Source organism: Lissotriton helveticus, chromosome 3_1 (genome assembly GCF_964261635.1).
Source record: "Lissotriton helveticus chromosome 3_1, aLisHel1.1, whole genome shotgun sequence".
NCBI classification, from domain to species: Eukaryota; Metazoa; Chordata; class Amphibia; order Caudata; family Salamandridae; genus Lissotriton; species Lissotriton helveticus.
Genome location: NC_136061.1, coordinates 286,925,255 through 286,944,502, shown reverse-complemented (window position 1 = coordinate 286,944,502; position 19,248 = coordinate 286,925,255). Strand labels below are relative to the sequence as shown.

The following is a 19,248-nucleotide window of genomic DNA, read 5'->3' as shown; positions in this document are numbered from 1 at the left end:
CATTCCAGGTCCTCCATGTATCCTCACTTGACGTCCCAACATCAAGGTATTCAGGATGTTGACCACCGAGGCGGCAGGCTCATTGCTCCTGTCTTCACCCATCAGAGTCCTCCTATATTGACCAATTCCAATAGAGCTCACGCAGCCGGGCTGATCCAGTGACGTGCAGCACTTCGGAAAGGTGACGCGGCACTCAGATGTATGTCTGCGTAGCGTTGCATGGGGCACGGCGGGGGGCCAGGCTCCCGGGTTGCACCTTCAGCCACAGAGGCACATGTCGACCTCCAGGTCAAGAGACTGCCTTCTTGGCGCTGCCTTCACCAATCCCCACCGGTTCCGACCTACTAGCCAGAACAGACACCTGTAGAAGTCGGCTTACTTGCACAGTTTTATAATGTGCCACATTATCACCTTACAATTGCTTCACACACTACAACATCATGTAAAGTTGGGTAGGTAAACCATTCAGATCCATTGGATTAATTTGTGGTATTTTTCTGATATGGTCCTTTTCGAGTAAGCATAAATAAAAGACATCCCGGGCAGCACCGTTTTCAGGAGTGTACTAATATGCATATAGTTGGGTTTTGCGCTCAGATCGCGGGTCAGATTGTCCCAAAGGTTTGATCAGTACTGCCAGTGGGGAGTCTTCCTTCTTTCCGATGTCTGAACCCTTTTTTATAAGCTCAGGTTGGAATCCGCAGATCGAAGATTTGTGGTGGTAATACATTGAGAGGCCAGATTTTGTATGTACCCCAGACCTTTTTCAAAGTATGCTTTATGAATGATGCTTTATATGTTGGCTTTAGTTGTTGACTCATATTGTCTAGTTCCCTGAGATTGTGGCAGAATCTGGCAGCTTGCTGTTGCGCTCCCTAAAACCTGCTTATAAGTTTCTTGTAGAAACCTGTGTGTATGTTTCTACAATCAAAAGATGCCAGCGATAATGTTGATGTAGCTCAACTCTGTTTGGTGTGGAGGAGATATATTCCTGCAACATGGAAAGTTCAAAGTTGATGCCTTATTCTAGTGTGTGTTATCTTAGAAGTGTTGTATGCCTAGTTATGTGTAGTTAGTTATGTCCTAGTTCGACAACATCAGCAATTGAGAGTACGCCTACTGTTATAGAAAGTATTTGCTGCAAGCTTTAACGCAGACCACAAAAGAGGTTCCAGCTTTTCAAAGATCCCACTTAGAAGCTTGGACACTAACCCCTCCCTGGATGTGGTGCACGTGGAAAGGGCTATTGATACCTAAGAAACCCTACCTGGTGTGTCTCCGCGTAGTGAAACAGAATAGAGCAAAACTGTTTTGCTGTCCTTTAAACTCAAGCCACATCTCCTCTAAAAAATATTTTTAAAATTCTAACGGGGAGTATGATTGACAGTTGAGAAACACAGCAGTCTATTCCTCTTGGCTTTGGTTTTATAGCCTTAGGATTTATAGGGATATAAGCCCATACCTCACTCTGTGCCACTTTCCTGACGTCTTTAAATGTAGCAGCCCCTCCCCAGCCTTGTCAAAGCATGCAAACATGTTGATAATGTTTCCTTCTGCTGTATATATGCACCCTTCAGCACTCCACATAACTCTACAGACTCTTGTTCCTGATTGCTTTTTTTCTCCAGCCAGCACCAGATAGTCACTATATACCTAAAGAGTAACATTGAAAGACTTGAGACTTCTACTTCTTCTTAGGAACTGCACCCAAAATCTATTCCGTCGCTGGATCTCCTTCCCTACTTGCTCTTTTCTCTTGAAAAGATCCTCTGTAACTTGTTTAACCTTCCTAGTTGCACCTCCGCCTTGCCATGCAGACTGAAGATGGTGTCCAAGTGGTCCTTATAGATCGGTCCAAGCCTCGGTGTCTTCTCCCCTAGACTTTCCCAGACCTTCTGCCTTCACACATGGAGCTGCTCTTCTTGGTTTGCAAACCCAAATCTTTCTCCCATCCCTGTACCTCATGTAGACCCAGATCTTTATCTCTTCTGCGTCCATCAGCTGTATCAGTCTCTGCTTCGACTTGTGATTGGTTTCCTCCCTGAGCATCTTTATAGTGACAGCAAATAAACACTTCATCCGCCATGTTGTTGCCTCGGCTGTTCGCAATTAATATCAGCTGGACAAAGTATATCAAGGTCATAGTAAGGGCTACTTTGGTACCGATAAATGGTCTCTCACTTTTTACTATCATCCTCCAGCCACATTCTGAGTATTGTGACCAAGCACTGAAAGAGGCATGTTTACAATCTTCGATGGAACTGCAAGTTATATCTACACCCACCCTCTTTACCAAGCACGCACCATCGTGGAGAGACAATCCATGAAATGTCTTAATGACAGAAAGAGTGGTTTAAGCATTCATGATACGTATGAATGTTTTCTGTTTATGCTTTCTAGTTTCTCTTCAATACTACCATTTTACAATCCTGCAAAACACGTCATCAGCAAATAAAATGTAATTAGCCATATTGAAAGTCCTATGTTCTAATGCGAAATCCGTGAAATAGTGTAACCCGCAAATGAATTTGGGTATTAAGTGTTATGCCATAATTATTTTGTAGTCGTTTTTTATACTTATTCTGGACACTGACCTCAATGTTGGTCTGTGGCGCTATCCTGTTTGGGAGTGAGCTCAAGACCTGTTTGGGTGTGCATTTGGTATTACACGTTTCAAAACCGCCCTATCACTTGTGTGTGCATTACACATCACTTGTATGTGCTTCCCCCTCTTACTTTGCTTCCTGCAACTCTGTTGATCTATATATATATAGCATTCACCTCCCCGCAATAAAGAGTCGCACACAGCCGGGTGCCATTTTCTGGATGGTTTGGGTTCCCTGATGCAGCTTGGGCCTGTAACTAACCCTGGGCGTAGTTCGCGGAGCCGCACTCCGCGGAGCTACGCGAAGACGCAGTTGCACTCCGCGAACTTCACGTAGCTCCGCGGACATGCGTAGTAGCTTGCTAGACCCGTTCGCGTGCCGTTTTTCGTCTTCGGGAGCGCGGTGCGCGTGTTCGGGGCGCTGCCTGCATGCTCGAGATAGCTGTGTGTTAGACATGTTGGGGAACTCATCTTCTCGTTCGCACTGCCAAAGTGCGTGATCGCGTCAAATATCGCGCGAACTTACCCCGGCGCACGCGATAATGTTATTCAGCGCGCGAGAACTACGCTACGCACCGGATCGCGGAGTAATCGACAGCTTCGCGTTCTCCGTAGAACGCGGAGTTGCCAAAACTCCGCAAGCTCCGCGAACGGAGCGTAGTTTTTCGCCCAGGGTTACCTGTAACCCGTCTCACTGAGTGCAGGAAAAGCTGATCCAAGCAATGCACAATGCAAACCAGAGCTCAGCAGGGAAGCCAGGCCACTGTAAGAGAAATACATCCCAGACAAATTGAGTACACAAATATCAGTCGACATTCATCCTGGTGCTCGTGGCTTTCTCACAATCTGAGGTATTTCACGGATGTTAATCTTCATGTTATCTATGAGACAGACTCCACCCTCCCCTATGACAAGTGGGCCATGTATCCCACCTTCCTTATAGAGAGCTACCGCACAAGTAGCTGGGAGGAGTAGCCTTGTGAAGGGGTGTAAGGGCCCTTCCCACCCCGCCCCATAAAGGTCTGCAAAAATAAGGCATTTCTAGAATCCTTGGCTGCAAAACGTTGCTCTGTGACTAAGGGCCCTATTCATAGGTTGGCAGACGGGTCAGCTGCCAAAAAGTGTTAGATGTCTATCTGTCGTATTTAGAGGACCATTGACCTCAATGCACTTTTATTACAGTGGTTAGGACTTCTGCCACTTTTTGGCAGATGTCCTGCAGCTGCCTGACTCTAATTTAGGCCTTTTCTTCTGGAGCATTACCCCCCTCCGAGCAGTGGAGCAGGGCCCCATGCAGGCCTGAACACACCCACTGTGGTTTATATTCCAAGTATATGGTGACCCGTAGAGTATATACCATTAGTGCTACTCATAACTTCTCATCTCCGGTCTCTCCTTCAGCTCCCTGAATCGCACATTTTAGTTTGTGTTGGAAATAATATGGTCCTTTCAGAAAAGTCTGGACACCCAGGGCTCAATGCAGGGAAAGAAGAAATGATATGGGGGGAGGCGTAAACTCTTTTTGCCACCCGTCACACTGGAGAGTACGGAGATCAGGAAACTGGCAGCTGGAACACATTGGCAGGGTGGAACTAGGCACTCTCAAATGTTAAAGGAGGCCTTCCTAGTCAATATACACAGAGTCCGAAGTTTGGTCTCAGTCAGTGCTTTTGCTGGTTCCTCCATTCAGCTTGGTTCCCCTCCTGCTGAGACCTCCCTCTTTGGTCTGACCCGTTTCCTATGAGGCATTACGGAATATTTGAAGCCTATTCAACTACATGTGTCTCCCTTCTCCTCTCTATCCGCTCTCTTCCATGTGCCATATAGTCCAGGTACATCTGCTCTGGGCTCTTTTGTTGTACTAGTGAGGAGGTTTGAGGCGCGCATCTGTGTTCATGCTTTATTCGCTTGATTCATGACTCTGGGATTATGATGATGCCAGGTAATCATTCTGCCAGTGGCTCGGCTCTTGTGCTAGACCATCCACCAGCCCATGGGTCCTACGCCATCCACCAGCCTTTGGGCAACCAAGTTTCCTCTCTGTTCACCGGGAGTCACCTCTTGGTTCATGGATCCCCTTCCTTGCCCCTAGTTCCTTACCCCTCCAGCAGAACCAGAGTTCTGCATGCCAGCAAATTTCTCTCTCAGAAGGCAACCTGCAGATAAGTAGATTATTATAGATAACCCACTCGCTCCTTTCTCACTCAGACATCCTACCCAAACGGATATTGAGTCACACCCAAGCAAGATTAAACACTCAAACTATGCTCAGAAAAAAAGCGATGGACTTACCCTTCTTTTATAACAAAAATCAGACAGGTAACTCAAACATTCTGTGCACTTCATGGTTTCATTTTGACATTTTAGCCTTACATTGGAATTTTAGTTTTCATGTGCATCTATTTCACTGACATCAATGTAGGATGTAACGTCATGAGATATATTTGCCTGAATGTAACTTGTGGTCTTAATCTGTTATCATTGTCAAATATGTCATCATATAGTATATGACTGTATATTATATACCTTCCCTTGCAATAATTCCCCATGAAGTCATGGCTTGGCTAACAGATGTCCTTTTATTTTAAGGTGGAACTGAAAAGAAAATACAATGACCAGCACTCAAAAACACGAGGCCTCCTACCTGGAAGCGCGTGGTATGAAATTCAAGCATACAGAGCTTTGAACCAAGCTTTGGGCAGGTGAGTCCCAATGATTAATCACCCCAGTAGCAAACTCTATATTTATGAGTGATTCCAAATGTTGATCCTGGTTGATATATTCAGTGACCGCCTACAATTCAAGAAAATGCTTTGTGTAAAGTATTCAGAAGAAACCAGTTTTTCTATTTAACACATGCGCACAAAAAGCAGGTAAAAATCCCTGGTTCCGAAAACTTTCAGCTTCTTCCGATGAATTTTGAGGTACCTCCAGCACACGTTTTACAGGTTGTGTCGAGTTTGGTATGGTATATGTCATGCCAACATATCTTAATGGCATATGTGCCAACGAGGGGTCTCTCTAGCCATGAAACAAATGCAGTTGGAGTACTGCTAGACAGATGGGGACACAGCTGAGAGCAGCTTAACAAATCATGAATTATTCTCTGGCATACTCGATAAAATTGTCTATTCGGAGCTGCCGAGAACAATCTGTTCAAAATTGGTTAATAGAACTTCATTATGAGACCTTCTCAGGCATCTCGACCAGAAACCCATAGTCTCAAGTCATGGTTACATTTTGGCCACTAATCTTGTTCCTTTCACATTTTCATCATAATTGGCAAGGTTTTCTTAAAAGTTGATACTTTAGTGACAAACCAGAAAGCTAGAATATGTAATAATAATTAGGCGCAAAGCCTTTTGAGAAAGCAGGGGCTTTTATTAAATAAATAATTAAGACACTACATACATAAAAGTGAACCAGAATACTTTTGAAGCACAATTCCGGCAGCATACAAAGCACACTGGAAACAAATGCTGTCCTTATCATCTTAGTTTAATACTATATTCATTAATTATTACATTCAATTTTTTTACAACGTCTTAAATGCACTAAAAGTGAACTTAATGTAAGAATGAAAGGTATTTCTGCTGTCCACTGATCACTTCAAAAGATATGAGTTGCTGACCTGCCGACCTTCGACAAAATCCTACAGTGTGAGAGGAAGTACCAGGAGGGGGCAGAGCCTGGGGAGGTGGCGGGACCTTGAGTCCATTGCCGCCGCAGCCATGAAGGTGCTTTGGAGGAGTGTGGCCCTTGAGAGGAGCGAGATGTTGGACAGGTCATTGTTCATGACCCATTGTGAACCCCGTATCCTCCGCCCCCCCCCCCCCACCCAAAAAATAAATTCACCCAAGCAAGGCTTCAAAGATTGCCGCTAATGTCCTTGGGAGATTTCAAAAGTCTGTTGGACATCAGCTGTGCTCAGCCTCCAGCCAATGGGATTTGAAAACACTCTCTGCAGGTGTTTCCGGCTCACATTGTCTGCCACTGTGTTATATAGGCTCCTCACTGTGTGAAAGGACCTCATATTGTGTGACACACAGTGGTGTGGTGTGAGTTGGCAGGTCTGGAGCTGACTGCATGATCTCAATCCATATTCTTAAAAACCTAACAATCAGCGGTCTACGTAATCTATACTTCCGTAGTCACTGTCATCAAAAATGCAGATATACGAGACCATCTTTCAATAACCTTTATACTCCAAAGTACTCTATGTTGAAATGGAGGTCACTGTTTCTCGGTCCAGGTGCTTGCCCCTCCGGAACACCTACCTACCCTTTTAGTATCTCCTAGAGCAGTGATTATTAACTTTTTGACTTCAGTGGACCCCATGTAATCCTTACTGGAACCAGGGACCCCTCCACTGAATCATTATTGGAATCAGGAGACCCCAACTGAGTCATTACTGGAAGCCAGGGAACCTGGCATAAGCATTTTTGATGATTTAAACAGCAAAACATTACACAAAAAATACAGAAACAATCATTCATCAAACAAGTACACAAATGAAGAAATATTTTATTTAATTCACAAACATATAAAAAACAAAAAATGTAATGATAATTGGAAGGTTGCAGTTTTTCTAAATTCATTTGAAGCGACTCATTGTCCTTAGTATAATATGATGCTCTTGCACTGCTCCCACAAATCAATATGAGGATACTAGATTACATTTTCTGCCTCTAATTCAAAATTCCTTCACAGTTACAGAACGTGGTAAATGTTTCAATGTTCAGTTTTCTTTATTTATATACCTTTTATTAATCTGTTAATATTATTTATTTTTTAAACAATCGTGGCCCCCTTGAGAAGGCTTTGCGGACCCCCAGAGGTTCACAGACCACAGCTTAAGAACCACTGATCTAGAGCATCCGGGGTCTTTCCACGAAGCCCTGAAGGCTCACTGATTTAGACATATTAATAAAAATGAATAAAATCCTCCTAAACTTTTGCTTATTTACCCTTGAACCATAGAGCTAAAATCGGTCTTTCGCTGTTTCTGAAGCACCAAAAACAGTCCAAACCTCCCAAAACAGCCCGAGGCCAAAAAAGCCCTCAAGATCAGAAAAAACAACTTCAGTGTTCCTTTTCCTCCAAACCTTTGGCTAACTTATGCTGCCGACTGTCATATGCAATGTTCTTCAGTATGTTCCACTTCTGGACACTTGGATGTGTACCTCCCACCCAATGGAACCCTCTTTGCGGCATGTGATTTTCTGTGAATCGAGTCCAAGCTAGTACTCTTACCCATGGCTCTGTAGAAGCACCAGCCAACTCTCTATATGTGACTGCACTCAGGCAGGTTTTTTTCATTTTTTGTGAGGGTTTATGTAGTAAGTTCCAACCACACAGAAGTTAGGTTCCAAGTAGATTTATTGTAGCAGAAGAACAGCTTAACAACCACAAGTGGGAAAATGACATTCTCCCAAGTAAGATCTCTGAGCAACTGACTCGATAATCAAGGATAAACATTCCAAGTGACATAAACTAATTCCAGGTGACATAAACTAATTCCAAATGACATCAAGTCATGGAATACCACACACCTCCCCCCTTTTAAAAAAAAAACTAAAAAAAAAAAACCAAGAGAACCAAAAAGGAAATAAATAGCAAAAAGTTAAACTCTAACATAGTCTTTAAACTTTGACGGAACACTTTTACACCTTTGCTACGTCTTAGAGAAATTTCTTCACAATCTACATTTGATGAATAATTATCAACTTCAACACAAGCATCTGACCTAACATCAGAATTAATCACTACATCAGAATTATTTACAAACTTATTTTCTAGATTGTCATAAACCTCATGTGTGCCAGAAAAACCGTCAGAATTATGATCCAATACATTCTTTTCTGGCAATGTGATCTTTTGAGTGAAAGGAACAACAGTAGTCTTGCATAAGGAAATTCTTCTCAAATTCCATATTTTCCCTCCTTCCACTCTGACAGCTTTGCTAAAAACCTCAATTACCTTAACAGGATCAGACCATTTAGATACCCTCCTATGTAATAATCCGCCCAATTTCACACGTACAAAATCACCGATTTTTAATTTGCAAATATTTTACTTCTTCTTAGAAGTATGTTTAACCATCCTTTCCTGATATTTTCCAATTTTATCTTTCAACTCTTTAAAGTCCACCTCATAAGAAGAATTACTTTTTAACCACCAAGGTAAAAGTCGAGAACCTGGTTTCCTGCCACGTAACAACTCAAACGGAGACAAACCAGTCACAGAATTAGGAGACACACGATAAGTTAACAAGGTCGCTTGAAGAGCTTTCTTCCATTTCAAACCACTCTTCACAGCTAGTTGACAAGATTCCTTGATGACCCTGTTAAACCTCTCGACTTGGCCATTTGCTTGTGGAAAATAATTTGAGGTTCTTTTATGTGCAATTCCACATTTACTAAGAAAATCTTCAAATTCTTTACTGATGAACTGTGGACCATTGTCCGAAATAAGTTACTCTGGTAAATCTTCCCTTGAAAATATTTCATCAAGAAATTCAATCACATTCTCAGAAGAGGTTCTCTCTACAATTTTCAATTCCGGCCATTTTGAAAAGTAGTCAATTAAAACCAAAGCAAACAACTCTTTTCCAGATTGATAATTAAAATGTCCAATGATGTCAATTGCCACTCTCCGCCAAGGACCATTGGCGTACTCAATAGGAGTCATCTCAACAGTAACATTCTTCACAGTCTTGTCACTCAACAAACAAGGAGAACAATTCCTTACCCAATTATCCACCATAGAGTCAACCCCAGGCCACCAGTAATGTTCCCTAATCCTCCTTTTAGTTGTAGACATTCCCATGTGTCCCTCATGTGCCAACTTACAAATAGTTTCCCTGAGCTTCAATGGAGGAATAATTTTATCCGACCTCACAATAATGTCCTGACTCAACATTAATTCATCTCTGACTTTGTAAAATGACGCTAATTGTTCATAGCTTCTAACCAATCCTCCTCTGACAAAACCAGAGAACTCTCGACTTAAAATCACATTCACATCCGCAAAAGAGTATGCAACATCACATTCAACACTTTTACCAATAGCCACATTCGCAGGAAAACGTGACATGCAATCCGCATGAACATTCAAGCGCCCTGGAACATACACAACCTCACAACGGTATTCCTGTAATTTGGCTGCCAACCTTGCTAAACGAGCACTAAGAACTCTTCCTCCACCTGCAGACAACATGGTGATTAAAGGTTTGTGATCAGTTCTCAAAGAAAATTTAGTTCCCCACAAAAACTGTCTGAAGTGTTGAGATGCCCAAGTACAGGCAAGTAACTCCCTTTCAATTGTTGAGTAATTCTTTTCAGCATCACGTAAAGCTCTAGAAGCATATGACACAACAAACTCACCAGACTTATCTTTCTGCATTAATACGGCACCTAGACCAACGTTACTTGCATCAACATAAACAATGCACTCTTTACCCACCGAGTATGGCCTCAAAAATGGAGCTTCAACAATTTTGCATTTCAAAAGATTCCTGTTGTTCCTTGCCCCACTCAAATTTTGCATTTTTTTTTTAGTAAAGTCCTCAAAGGATGTACGATGTCTGAATAATTTCTTACAAATTTTCCATAAAATTCAGTCAGACCTAAAAAAGAAAGCAACTGTTCTTTTGATTTGGGTGTTGGAGCATTAACAATACTCTGCACATGGTTAACCTTAGGTTTGATACCATCCTTCGAAATTTCATGGCCTAAAAATACTCCACCTTATCCTGCCTAAACTTGCATTTAGTAAGTTTCAAAGTAAGACCCTTAGACCTTACTTTTTCCAAAACAGAAACTAAATTCTCATCGAGTTCACTGTTATCCTTCCCAAAAATCAATATATCATCCTGGAAAGCTATAGCCCCTTTACATTCCATCAACAACTCTTTCATTAAACGTTGGAAAACAGAGGCTGCACTCGCTAAACCAAAAGGCATACGCAAATATTGAAACATGCCTTCTGGAGTAACAAATGCAGTTAATTTTCTGGAGTCATCGTGCAACTCCACCTGGTGGTAAGCAGTAGCCAGGTCAATGGTAGAAAACACAGTGGCCCCAGATAATGCAGCAATCAACTCATGGATATTTGGTAAGGGTGTTTATCTATCCAAATTTCTTTATTAAGACTGCGAAGATCTGCACATAAACGAAGATCACCTGAGCTCTTAAGTGATAGCACAATGGGCGAAACCCAAGGGGATGATTCAATTGGCTCAATTATGTTCCTTTTGACCAAATCATCTAACAAAGGTTCAAAGGTTCAAAATAAGCTTTATTCGATATTCAAACAAATATCATATAAGCATACATTGTTATACAGATTTGTAAAACATTATTAAAAATGAGTAAAAGACGACAGTTAAAAACAAAACTGGTTATGTTCTCCGATATCAGTCTAAAGTATTCCTGAATTTTATCAATAATTTTAAAAACTGCTCCATTTTTGTTATCACCTCCCTGTCTTCGAGTTCTTGTAAACGCTCAAAGGCAAGTTTACACGACCTGAGATTCCATCTTTTGAGCAGAGGTAATAATAGAGCTTTTCTCAGTAACCCATAGTATTTACAAAAAAGAATAGTATGGATATTCGTTTGTTGAGATATATTGTCACAGGGGCAGGAACAAAGAGTCCGAGACCAGTCATTACATAATGGGAATGTTACATAGCGGAAAAAAGAACCCAGTCTAAATCTGGTAAGCAGCATCCTTGAATAACACGAGTAGTCTGTTGAAAGGTAAAGCTGAAGGCCTTTGTGTGGTGTCACCCTTTGATATGCCAGAATAGTATCACAGTGCTTCCATTTGTTCCATCTGGCTGTTTCCAGGTGGGCCATTAGCGTCTTTCTTAGGCCTTTCCGTGAGATATTTTCTAATGAAGAAGGATCTGTAAACCATTCTTGGCGCCCAATTGCCAGAAAAAACTTTTTCACGTAGGCCAACCATTTTGGTAGAGAGTGTTTAGCCCCTTCCAATTTTAAAATGTCTTGTATCACCTCTCTATTAAAATCAGTCTCGGGCGTGGTCCAAATTTTGTGCCAAAGAAGGGGAGGTTCAGATTTTATGACATCTGATATATACGGTAGATCCAATTCGATGTGCATCTGATACACCGAAGTTGCCTTTGAGGAGGCCAGGAGATACCTAACGAAATTATTTTCCACAATTTGTATTGGCGAGAGGTTTTTGTCAATTCCCCAGAGGCCTGCCCCATATGTAGCAGTGCTAACACATTTTGCTTTATATACCATTAATAATTGTTTCACCGGTCTTCCCCCTATTTTACTTGTGAAATCACGGAGCCCGCCAATTGCACTCACAAAAGTAAGTTTCCTCTTGAGTATAGCCGCCTTCCAGGATAACTTTCTATGAAGGCAGATACCCAAGTAAGTGAATACCTCCACTGTTTCCAATTTTTGGCCCTCGATGTAGATAGGGCAGGGGATTTTTTTGTGGCCTTTATTGCTTAGCATAGAGTAAGATTTACCTATATTCACTTTGAGACCCTTGATCTTCATAAAAACCGTAAACTCTGAGACTGCCTTTTGTAGGCCCATTCTGGTCTGGGAGAGGATTGCGGCATCGTCTGCATATAGCAGGATTGGAATCGGTTGTCCTCCAATTTTTGGGAAATCACACTCGATGTTTTTGAGAGGCTCGCCAATCGCATTTATATAGAGGGAGAAGAGCAGAGGTGCCAAAATGCACCCCTGTCTGACCCCTCTATTGATATTAAAACGTGGCGAGCACTCTCCCCTCAGACCAAATCTAACTCTGGCTCCAGCTTCTCTGTACAGAGCCTTAATGAATAGTAGGATTGATGGATCTATCCCAAATTGATGTAATGTGTCCCATAGTAGGTCATGCTTGACGCAGTCAAATGCTGACGTAAGGTCTATGTACGTTATGTACAGACTGCGTTTTTTAATATCGATGTATTTGGATTTAATTAGATGTAGATTGAGGACCTGTTCAATCGTCCCTCTGCCTGTCCGAAAGCCATATTGTAATTGCGACAATACGTTTTTCTCCTCCAGCCAGATGGTGAGTCTTTTTAGAATTATTCGTCCAACAATTTTCATCAGGGTATCGAGGAGAGATATAGGCCGATAACATGATGGCGAGTGTCTGTCTCCTTTTTAAAAAATTGGAATTACAATTGCCTCTCCCCATGTTGGAAGGAGATCGACGATATTTATCGAGTTTAGGACAGAGGTCAGAAGAGGTACCCAAAATTCCATTTCCGCCTTGTAGACGTCTGCAGGAATTGCATCCGGTCCAGGTGCCTTCCCTGCAGGACTTTCTACGATCGCCAGTTCCACCTCCTCAAGTGAAAAAGGGGTTATCCGGGGACTTTCTTGCTGTGGGGTTGACTTTAGTAAGGGGAGGCATTCTGATTCCAGAGTATTCAGACATGTAGGATTCGAATATAACTTCTGGAAGTGTTCCACCCACATCTCTCCACTTATTGCCATATCCAAGTTCCTTTCAGGTATTTTCACCCATGGTAAGGGGGAATTTATAAGTCTCCAGAAAGCTGACATATCACCCATTTCTGATGTTGTGACCAAATTCTGCCATGCTTCCTGTTTTAGTGTCCTTTTCCTATTTTTTATGGCTAAACGGTATTGAGTCCTTGCCAAACGTATTTCTGTTTGGGGTTTGGGTATGACATGCAGCAAGTTTTTTAGATATTTCAAAGCCTTTGAACAATTTGCATCAAACCATCCTTTATATTCAATGGGACCTGGTTTAAACTGTCTAATCAAAAGTTCTTTCAGGGTATCCTGAATTTTAATGAAGGCTTTACAGATGTCATCGGGCTTGTTATTGATAGTAAGACAGGTATAGATCTCCTCCTTCCTCTTATCGACTAAGTTTTTAAGAAGGTTGTTTGGATTGATTTTGGACCATTTAACACAATATCCATTTGTAGCTCCCATTTTAATAGGTTGTTGATAGTTAACCTTGTGTAGGCTTTGATTTTTTATAGAACCCGGTAGCTCGATGGACATGGACAGAGGATAGTGGTCACTGTATAAGTGGTCGTGGGTGTTCCAGTTTTTTATTAACGTTGCGTGTGTTTTTGAGAATAGAATAAAATCTATGGTGGTATTCAACCCTCTGCCATGAAAGGTTGATTTATGAGGTCGTGGGGTTTGAAGAAGCTCATTTACAAAACGTAAATTAAATGAGGTCACAAAATTATTGAAAAGATCCCCAGATATTGTGTGCAAAAAATGGTTAAAAGTAGCGTTGCCAAAGTCTGAATCATATGTCACGAAGATGTCACAGTCGTCTCTTACAATGTGTGGGCAAATATGACAATTTAGATCGCCCAAGAAGGCTATTGCACACTCTCCGCCAGATGATTCTTTAATATTTTGCAACGCTTGATGGAGATCTTCCAAGTCAGCCCCCAATTTTTCTACCGTGAGATTGTTGTAAAAGTTGACAATTAACAGTGACAGTGACGGAGCAATGTCCATTACAATTACCTGGAAGGAGTCTCTCAGTATTGTTTTCCTGATCCTATGACCGACTGCTACGCTGATATAAGAGCATAGCCCCCCTTTATGTCTGCCCTGTTTACTCATGGCAGCCGGGGAGTGAAATGTCTGGAAACCTTGGAGATGAATGGGAGAAATCGCCCAGGTTTCCTGAAAACACAAGATGGAGTACTGGTTAACGACCTGTAGCCAATCCGGTATTGTAGTTTTTGAAAAAAGGCCTGCCAAATTCCATGAAAGGAATTGGAGGCTGAGCGTATTGTCTCGGTCTACCTTGTAAGGAAAGACAGGATAGACTTATGGGATTGCCCCTTTCTGGAATTATTACTCTATTTCTAGCCTCGTTTTCTGTAAGGTTTTTAATGGGACCATCTACTAGATCATCCTGTAAGGCATCGGTATGAGTAATTTTATGATCCCGACTCCCCCGACTTTACTTCCTTGTCTTGATTGAGTCATTCTACGTCGTCCAACCCGTAGAGTGTCTCATAGTAGTTATGGCAAGGTAAGTTCCATATTGGATTAACAAACGGGGGGGGTTGAAGGAACCCCTCTGGGTAATGCCGTGGGGTCGGCAGCTGCATGTAGTCAATCAGGGGAAGAAATGGCTGTTCTCTTAATCTATTCCTTCGATTGTAATTCCTGTAGTGCACAGACATGGGATTATCGTAGTAAGGTTTTGGTTGGTGTAATTTAGGGTGCATTAACGCCTCAGGATAAAAATAGGCTAGGGGTTTTGGTGAAATTGGACCCCTATTAAAACCCGAAAACCAGTCTATAATGTGCGTGATGACCCTCGGATCTTTGAAGGTAACAATTACTACGTCCCCTTCAATATCTTTGGGGCGGATCCCAATCCAATGGGTTCTTTTGACCATTTTTATGTCGCCATTTATGTGAGGGGGTAGGGGCCTATTTTCCCTAAGCCAAAAAATCACCTTATTTTTTAGGCTGTGATGGTTTTCATAGCCTCCTGTAGGAGGTAATGGTAACACTCCCGTCAGAACAATAACGTTCTGTGCTGCGGCAGGGGGTAAGTCAACATATCTTTTGGGTGGACGTTTTTCCTGTGGGGCTGCGGACTGCATTTTTTCAGGAGTGGTTTGTGCCTTGCCCATTTTTACTGAGGCTATGAGGGAGTTAATTTGTGTTGAATAAGTATCAGAAGACACTTTTGGAGGGGGAACAGGATTATGAGTGGTTCCTGTCTTTTTTGTTGGGACTGGGGGGTGGGTTTTTTGCTGATTTGAGGCCGTAGATTGCTTGTTAGATTTCTGTGCTTTGGACGTTTTTTCTATTTTCGAATTTGTTCCCCCATCAGCCGATGTAGTGGGTTTTGTATTTGGAGTTTTAAGTTCTGAATCATGAGTAGGTTTGTTACCAGCTGTTAAATTTGAGACAGCATTTGCGGCCCCCTTAGTTGGTTGTTTTTGGGTCAGAGATTCTGAGAGAGTGTCAAGTTGGGTAACTATTCTTTTGACTCTCTCATGTATGGGTATTAGCAATGCCTTAACAAGGTGTTCCATGGCATCCACAAAATCTTTAATCGTAGGGGGCACGCAGGAAGTAAAGATTTCCCTGGGTGGTCTGGGTGTTCCTTCTACAATTTGTAGAAGTTGTTTGGTTAATAATGCTTTAGCCGATGTTGGGGTTTTAGGAATACTTTTCATGGCGACTTTCTTGCGTCGTTTTTTAGGTGGAGATCTAATAGTAACCTGTTTCTTGTTAGGTTGATTTTTAGAAGGTGGGGGTTTATCTAACTTTAAAACAAGTGGAAAAGGTTGAAACATGGTTACTTTTTGGGTGACCAAAGAGGAAGGAATTTCAAATATTTCTGGAGGGACGAACTCTGCAATCTTTGGCAAATTTGGAGTAACCAAATCGATAAGATCAGGGGGTACAGAGGTAGTATTGTGAGCGGATTTTAATGGGGATGGAAGAGAAGGTCCATTATTTGGTGAAAAAAAGGATCGGAACACTGAGGGAACATTGTCCGTATTCATTAGATCTTCATCTATATTATTTAGGGTCGAGTTAAGAGGAAGGGGCTCAGGAGTAAAAGTCGGATCTGGTAGTTGAGTGATGTTTTTTAATAGCTCTATGGATTGACGCCGTGCAATACGACGCTCTGCCAGGGCCAGGTCTCTGTCAATTTCACCTGTTGCTTTGAAGAAAAATTTATCAAGGGGACCAAGGATAGGGGTCTCTACTGCAGGTAATAAAACGTCAGATCCTGATGTAGACATGATCCTAGCTGCTAAAGGATATGGCCCGGTCCGGCCTTTTCTGGCCTTTGAGGGCCGTAGAGGGCCCGCCCTTTGCCCGGGCTTCGCCCCGGGCGTCCCGCTCGCGTCCCGCGACACTGAGGGCTTACAGATTTGTAGTGCCCCTCCCGGCGCTTTTGCCGCGTCGGGGAACGCGCCGCCGCTGAGCCTGATGGGAAACGTAGTCCCGAGGCGGCGGCGCGACTGGTGGCGGGAATCCGGTGCTGTTGGCTGGTCCGCAATGTGTTGCTCTCCGAGCGCTCCCTCGTTCAGGCGCTGTCAGGTAGGGCTCTGGTCAATTATACTGTGATTGTGGCTCCCCCCCGCTCCACCGAGGGCTTACAGATTTGTAGTGCCCCTCCCGGCGCTTTTGCCGCGTCGGGAACGCGCCGCCGCTGAGCCTGATGGGAAACGTAGTCCCGAGGCGGCGGCGCGACTGGTGGCGGGAATCCGGTGCTGTTGGCTGGTCCGCAATGTGTTGCTCTCCGAGCGCTCCCTCGTTCAGGCGCTGTCAGGTAGGGCTCTGGTCGATTATACTGTGATTGTGGCTCCCCCCCGCTCCACCGAGGGCTTACAGATTTGTAGTGCCCCTCCCGGCGCTTTTGCCGCGTCGGGGAACGCGCCGCCGCTGAGCCTGATGGGAAACGTAGTCCCGAGGCGGCGGCGCGACTGGTGGCGGGAATCCGGTGCTGTTGGCTGGTCCGCAATGTGTTGCTCTCCGAGCGCTCCCTCGTTCAGGCGCTGTCAGGTAGGGCTCTGGTCGATTATACTGTGATTGTGGCTCCCCCCCGCTCCACCGAGGGCTTACAGATTTGTAGTGCCCCTCCCGGCGCTTTTGCCGCGTCGGGGAACGCGCCGCCGCTGAGCCTGATGGGAAACGTAGTCCCGAGGCGGCGGCGCGACTGGTGGCGGGAATCCGGTGCTGTTGGCTGGTCCGCAATGTGTTGCTCTCCGAGCGCTCCCTCGTTCAGGCGCTGTCAGGTAGGGCTCTGGTCGATTATACTGTGATTGTGGCATCTAACATTTCCTTTAATTTTGGTCTATAAGCTAAAGGAACATTTCTCACTCTATGCATAATAGGGACAGCATTATCATTCAAAATAATTTTGTGTTTATTAAACTTCAGGTCCTACAAAATGCAGCTGCCTGCCTGATCGGGGGCCTGTCCAAGTTTTCATCAGTCACTAAGGAACTGGAGAGGCTGCACTGGCTCCCGATGAGGAAGAGGATTTTATTCAAGACCCTCTGTATCGTTTTTAAGGCACTGCATGGTGTGGGACCGGCGTTTCTCCAGGAGCTTTTCCAGTGGTATAGACCAGGGAGACAACTGAGGTCTGCCACAATGGGACTGATTAAAACATCACGGATCAGGAAAGCACGCTGGGGAGGCAGGAGCTTTGTGGGAGAAGCAGTAAAAGCATGGAACTCCCTCCCCCTGTCCCTTAAATCAAACACCAACCTGTTGGCCTTCAGGAAAAATCTTAAAACCTGGCTTTTTTCCCTCTAAACATTAATATCTGAACCTTAGGGAGTTACCACTTCAGCGCCAGGACACCGACTGGTATTTGCGCGCTTTACAAGTGTTAAAAATAAATAAATAAATAAATAAATTTGAAATCAACATATTTCCCTAATTTCTCATTAAAGATTTCAGGAAACTTCTCCAAAACCTTCTTAGTGAAACTAACACTGTTAGATGAGTCCAGGGTTAAATTCACCATAGAGTCAATTTTTGACTTTTCGCAACGAGACTCATCAACATAGACCGGAGGATCTGCATTAGGATCCAATTTAATCCCTAAATCACGTTGGTGAGGCCAACCAAGAATAGCTACCCCTTTGGTAGCGACATAAACTTTTGCTCTGATGTCCCTATTCTTAAAAATTATCTTCGCCCAGAAAAATCCCTCTAGGGCAATCTTTTGTCCAGTGTACCCACCAGGATATATATCCGGACTTAATAATTCTCTTTGACACCACAATTGTTCAAAAATATTCTTGCCAATAATGGTGTACCACGCACATGAATCCACAAAAATTTCAACAGGTTTATCATCCATAAAAATTGTACATGAAGGAAAATTCATTTGAACACACTCATCCACAGAAAGTATACAATTCATACTATTAAGAATCTCCTCTTCTTCAGGTGATATATAATTAATTTTCTGCCCTGACTTACATACATTACCAAAATGCCCTCTTCTCTTGCACTTTACACAGATTTTGTCCCAAGCAGGGCAACCTCTGTAATTGCCCACATGGTTGGAACTCCCGCATCTATAGCAAAGTATTGTACCCCTCTTCACAAAACTTTTGTTTTCATTAGCATTTCTTACATATTCCTTCTTGAAATTACTTTTACTACTAGAAACACTCGAAGTAGGTTGATTTTTAACAATGGCTACCTCCGTCACGGGTACATGTGTCTTCTGATTTTTCCCTCTAATTTCTGACACAAATAATTCAGAATGTTCTATACCTTTTGCTATATTCACCACTGCAGCTAATGTAGTCTCCGTTCCTAACCAAAGTCTTTCTTGGATCTTTTTGCTTTTAGTTTTCATCATAATTTGATCCCTAAGAACTTGTTCATAAGATATAGTTTCAAAAGAACAAGAACAAGCAAGAGAACGTAATGCTGCAACATAATCCTCAATTGTTTCATCAGCCTTCTGTTCACGGGAATAAAATTTGAACCTCTCCATTACGGTATTTATTCTTTTACCAAAGTGAATTTTCATTTGCTTTGCGGCTTTATTAAACACATCGATGTCACCAGCATCCTCTAAAGGTGGTAAATTATCAAATTCTTTGATCCCAGCACCCCCAAGACAATGTCTTAA

The 19,248-nt window shown here is 43.0% G+C and overlaps 1 protein-coding gene across 1 annotated transcript in view; it reads left to right on the top strand.

The window, feature by feature from the left end:
- BRIP1 (BRCA1 interacting DNA helicase 1) overlaps positions 1 to 19,248 on the top strand; it is a 1,630,984-nt gene that overhangs the window by 1,241,144 nt on the left and 370,592 nt on the right. Inside the window, exon 17 of the mRNA XM_078679817.1 lies at positions 5,195 to 5,307. Within this exon, the coding sequence (XP_078535943.1) occupies positions 5,195 to 5,307 (113 nt within the window). The remainder of the gene's footprint in view (positions 1 to 5,194; positions 5,308 to 19,248) is intronic.